This window comes from Telopea speciosissima, chromosome 11 (genome assembly GCF_018873765.1).
Source record: "Telopea speciosissima isolate NSW1024214 ecotype Mountain lineage chromosome 11, Tspe_v1, whole genome shotgun sequence".
In the NCBI taxonomy this organism is placed as follows: domain Eukaryota; kingdom Viridiplantae; phylum Streptophyta; class Magnoliopsida; order Proteales; family Proteaceae; genus Telopea; species Telopea speciosissima.
In genome coordinates this window covers 41,151,272-41,156,671 of record NC_057926.1, presented here as the reverse complement: position 1 = coordinate 41,156,671, position 5,400 = coordinate 41,151,272, and the positions used below count along the sequence as shown (strand labels likewise).

Sequence of the window (5,400 nt, the reverse complement as noted above, 5' to 3'; positions counted from 1 at the left end):
GTTTGAAATTCCCGATAAATGTATAAATCAGAATAAATGATTTGTGGCCACAAATCACAAAAAGGTCAAGAGCTATTTGTTATTTTTAATTTTTTATAATTTATTATAAATAAAAATAAGCATTATAAATTATACCAAACACCTGAGAAAATAGAAATTCGTCACAAAAATACAAATACAAACCATACCAAATAGACTCTTAATCATTGGAACCCAATCTGGAATTGAATCGGAACGGTGAATCATCAATTCTTGATTTTTTAATTGATTCTATTTTCAAGTTATACTAGTCCGTTCGATTTTAGTGATGATTTCTTGATTTTAACCCTATTCAGAACAATTGGATCAAAACAGAGAGGGTTTGAGGGGAAGAAGGACGAAAATAGGACACAAAAGTAGCAAATTATTCTAGTTACAGTTTCAAATCATACTTTGAAAAACAGATAGGATTTGTTTATAAGTGCCCAATATGTTAACTCCAAAAAACCTCATGCTGAGAATCTAAGTGTTGATAGACAATGACACATTGGTAATTCCAAAATAAATTTTTTTTTATAAGAAAACAGAGACAAAATTGTCATATTTGCCGAAGTTTGGACGATCCCAATCCGTATTGATCGATCCAATCCGACCCAACCGATACCAAGATCACGAATTTGGAGTCCAGCCCTTTTAATGGCTATTTTTTTCCCCTTTGTCCCCTCAAAGCAATATACCTTGTCCACTAAAGATTAAACCCCTCAAACCAATATGCCTTGTCCACTAAAGACCAGGAGGAATCACTAACCATTATAGAGCATCTGTTTATTCTATCAAAGTTGAGATATTCCACAACTGTGGGCCCTTATTCAAATTCTCTATTCCCTCCACAAGTTGTTCCTATAAATACCCATCTAACCCCCCTAAACCCATCAACAATCTTCTATAACACAACCATTGTCTTTGTCTCTACAATATCTCTGTAAACTAGAATGTCTTTCCCTCCCACTTTCTTTGGTTGGAAGGCCAACGATTTATATGATCCTGAAACAACTGCTTTTTCTAATGCTAAGATTGATTGGAAGGAAACACCTGATGCATACATCTTCAAGGTCGATACGCCAGGATTGAAGAAGGAAGAGGTGAAAGTTGTTATTGAAGAGGGGAAAGTTCTTACAATAAGTGGGGAAAGGTATAAGGTGAATCGTGGTAAGAAAAGCAGTGGGAAATTTCTTCGATCATTTCGACTGCCGGAAAATGCTAGTGTTGATCAAAGTATTGGGATGGAAAATGGTGTTTTTACAGTGACTGTTCCTAAGGTGGAAGAGAAAAAAAATTTATAGCAGATTAGTTGAGATATCAGGTTAATTTAATTGTATTTCATATATAAATATTTGTAATTATGTCTTCCTAATTTGAAGAAAAGAAGATAATCACAGTATTAAATCCTACTATTGGTAATCTTTAGCAACATGTCACTGGTTAAGACAAAGGCAAAGGCAACTATGAGCACCCAGATTATGAGAAAATGAAGAGTTTTTCTTGGGAGAGGGAGGGGCGTATATAAGAGAAAGGATTTTGTCCAGCCATGGTGGGAGCTAGAGCGTCCACCCTGCTAAACAATAGCAAAAATAGGGGTGGGATGGTCATTTCACATGTGGGTCCCACCTGGGCCAAACCAATGTGAAATGTCCACCTCCATAGAGATCAACATGTTAAGCTACCAAGGGGTAGTGTATTTGTTCTTGCACATTATTAATATCCTTTGCCTCTTATGAATGAAAAGGAATTTTCTTATTGACACTTTCAAAGGTGTCAAATAATTGTTGCCTCTATCACTGAACATGTTGTGACCGTAGGCCCTATTACACCATGAGGGGAATCGAAGTTGAAGCTGACTTGAAGCTAGCTTGAATTAACCCTGTTCACCTTTGAACTACAACCCTTAATTTGCCTTTGATTTTTGTTTGTTTCTTGACAACAATGGCTCCCATTTACCCCTTGCTGGGGAGAGTAAACTACTTGACTTCGTAATTCTTGATCTAGCTTATCTTCAATTCTTCTAATTGTACCCATGAGGGAATCGAAGAACTCGAGGTGTTGAATGTACAAAAGATTCTTATACATTGATTGGAGATTCTGGATGATCATATCTACATCCTCTTGCTCTGAAAGGCATCCACATCCTTGTGGCGGTCTCCTTGTGCTTGTGTCGAATTCGGAAAAATCTTCTCCAGGATCTTGCCTTAAGGTCACCAACTCACAATGAGTGATGTTAACAATTCAATTATCATGTTATATGAATACTGCTTGGTGAACACCTTGGCTATATCTCCCTAAGTCCAGGTTTGAGAGGGGTCAAGTTGCATAAGACACCGAAAAACGAACCCTAAAAGGGTGAACTGAAATTCCTGACCAATCTAGTCTCTGAAAAGCCTTTTATTTTCATCAAGCTCACATAGGCTCTCATATGTATCCTAGGATCACTAAATCCACATTATTCTTAAGATGTATATTTTATTTTCTATTACCTGCACACTCGTATTGTATGGACAACATTATTTCTTCTTACCAAAAAAAAAAAAAAGACAACACTATTTCTTTATTTCCGCTTGGAGCTGTAGAATTGTTATCTTGTTTATGTGTGGAGCTAATGGATGGATGCACAAAACTATATATCAACATTTTATAGCTTCTTTTCAACTTGGTTGAAGCACCTAAATTTTTTTTTTTTCATTTAATGTCCATTGGATTATTTAGTAACGGTCGAATATCGCTCTATAAAATTCAAATTGAAGCTGGTAGCTATAGATTCAGTCCCTTTTTGGTTTCTTATAATGATCTCTTATTGGTTTATTATCAGTTCGGTCTCAGTTTTCCTATATAAAAAGGAAAAACTATTATAAAGAATGTAAAATCTTATCGATTTTAATAGTATAAGTTTTTTTTTTTTTTTATCGGTTTCTCTATTTTGGTCCAAACAGATGGTTTTGGTTGATCATATGTCCAATTGGTTTAGATTGAAATCGAATGAAAATTCTTTAAAAACTCATAATCAAAGTCAAACCAATAAGCTCCCTCCGGTTTGGTTCAATCTTAAATTTGATACCCTTATGCCGGCCCTAGTTGGGGTCCGCCATATAGAGGATCTCCAAATTTGATTGAGTTTTAAAAGAATAAAAAAATTGGGAAAAATAATGCTACCTGATCACGTGGCCAACATGGTCCTACACCTAAACACATAACCGCCTTGCACGGCCCAGCCCTTTCTTTATTGAAATGCAAAAATTCCACCCAAGTCGATGCTTGTGCTTGTGCTCCCATTGGCTAGCATACACGTGCAGGTTCTAGAAACCTAGGCACTATTCTCTCTCCCAAAAGAGTTACTTGAAAAGAGGCTATGAACTATAAAGAGGAGCTTGGCTCTTGCGCCCAAACATAGGATGGGGCAAAATTACCGCCCCGCTCACCATGAAAGGTGGTAATTCCGTCTCTGACGATACTTCCACATTCACTCCCAATCTCCCATTGACCTCTACATTGATGTAAGGGTCATGCTCTCCGACAGAGAACTTCCCTAAATTATAAATACCATCCCCTGCATGCAGTTTGGGCCAGAAGCAGCTAGATAAGCGAACCTCATTTCCAGCACAGCTCAAAATCATAAAGGGGAGTATTCTAGAGGTAACCCCTGAAGATTATGTTGGGGTTGAGAAAACAACCTTCTCTTTGCAATGTGAGCAACACACAAAATTGGTATGCGCTAGATCAACAAGAACAAACAAAAGAAAAGGGGAAAAAAAACAACAATCACACAAGAGACATGAGATTTACGTGGTTCAGCAATACCGCCTACATCCACGGAGTGATCGATCTTCCACTAAGAACAAGAGAAGAAAAAAAATAATAGTACAACCCTTGCAATTTGATACCCAAACCCAATTCCCTTGTACACCCTTTCTCTCTTCCCTCTTCTCACTTGGACACTCACTCACCTCCTCTTTCTCACTTCACACCTTTTTCCCCTTAGGGTCTCTACACCTCTATCTCTTTACTTTATTTTACTTGGCATTCTCTTTCCTCAGAGAAAACCCACTAATTCTCTCTCCTCTAACTTGTTGGAGAAGATTTGACTTTCTCTCTCCTTAGAGAAAGCCCACTCACACTTCTTCCAAAGAAACTCTTGGAAAACTCCACCAAGCATAATATCTTCAACCACCAAAACCACTTCACTTTCTTCGAAGTTCCAACATTGTTGATGACTCAACTCCTCCATTTACTAGAGAACTCCACCTCTTGAAGACTTCACCTCCTTGGAAGATTCCACCTCATTGGAAACCTCCAACACTTGAAGAATCTTTACCTCACCTCAAATGGATGACCAAAACTAGACCATTGAACCTACCCATCAACTAGTCTAGATAAAAGCCAATCCCAATAGATTATTCTTCACACTTGCCTATTAGTAATTTTCTCCATTTGTGTGATATCATTCACTCTTGGTAGTCCTAGACTTTTACATACTTTGTTTTGCCATGAGTCGTGACCAAGTCCAATTAGGCTTAATATGAGCAGTGGATCTTGGGGTTTACCTATCCATGTACGTAATTTAAACCCCACATGATCTGACACACGAAAGATCTCTCCCCTCCTCCCACCTAAGGGTGTCAATTGGTCAGTTTCCGGTTATTCGATCTATTTTTTTGTTCGATTTACATTTTGATAAGGTGCAAATCAAAACCATACCAGATAGTAATCAGGCAAAATCAAAATTGTTTTGCATTCGGTATGGTTTTAATTCAATTTTTATTATTTGGTTCACATCCGGTTTACATGCAATTTGTAGTGTCGTTTTGGAAAACAATTTACAATACCGATTTCTAACATGTTTAATTCCGGTTCACTTTGGGTTTACATGCGGTTTGTAGTGTTGGTTCAAATTCAATTTCACTATTGTAATCTTTAATTCTATTCCTTTTTCACCTAATTTGAGAGCATGAATATATAAGTTTAGAATAACTAAATCTTACCATCTTACATCAATATATATTTTATAAATTCTCCTACTATATATATTACCTTAGAAATATTATCTGCTTAGAAAAATAGAACTAGTCTTTGCTTGAATATAATTACAGAAAATTAAATTTATTCGGTTTGATTTTATCATTTCTTATTTGGCTTAGAACCATTGGTTTCCCAATGCAAATCATAACTGAACCAGGATGATAACCTAAGAAATCAAATTCGAGTCGTATCTTTGCATTTTGATTTGGTTCAATCGTAAATAGTTGGTTTCTAGTCAGTTTTGATTCCATTTTGACACCCTTATCCCCACCCACCGTTTTTTTCATCTGGATTACCATACACCAAAACCGCTCCCAAAAATTCTGAAAAAAAGAAGGATCGATACAAAATAGA

General features: G+C 36.6%; 1 protein-coding gene across 1 annotated transcript; it reads left to right on the top strand.

The window, feature by feature from the left end:
• The first annotated feature begins 946 nt into the window (after window positions 1–946).
• Window positions 947–1,362, top strand: LOC122646683 (18.0 kDa class I heat shock protein-like). Its single transcript, XM_043840274.1, has one exon. It carries the CDS (start codon window positions 972–974, stop codon window positions 1,320–1,322), a length of 351 nt encoding a protein of 116 aa, XP_043696209.1. The 5' UTR covers window positions 947–971; the 3' UTR covers window positions 1,323–1,362.
• Window positions 1,363–5,400: the final 4,038 nt, after the last annotated feature.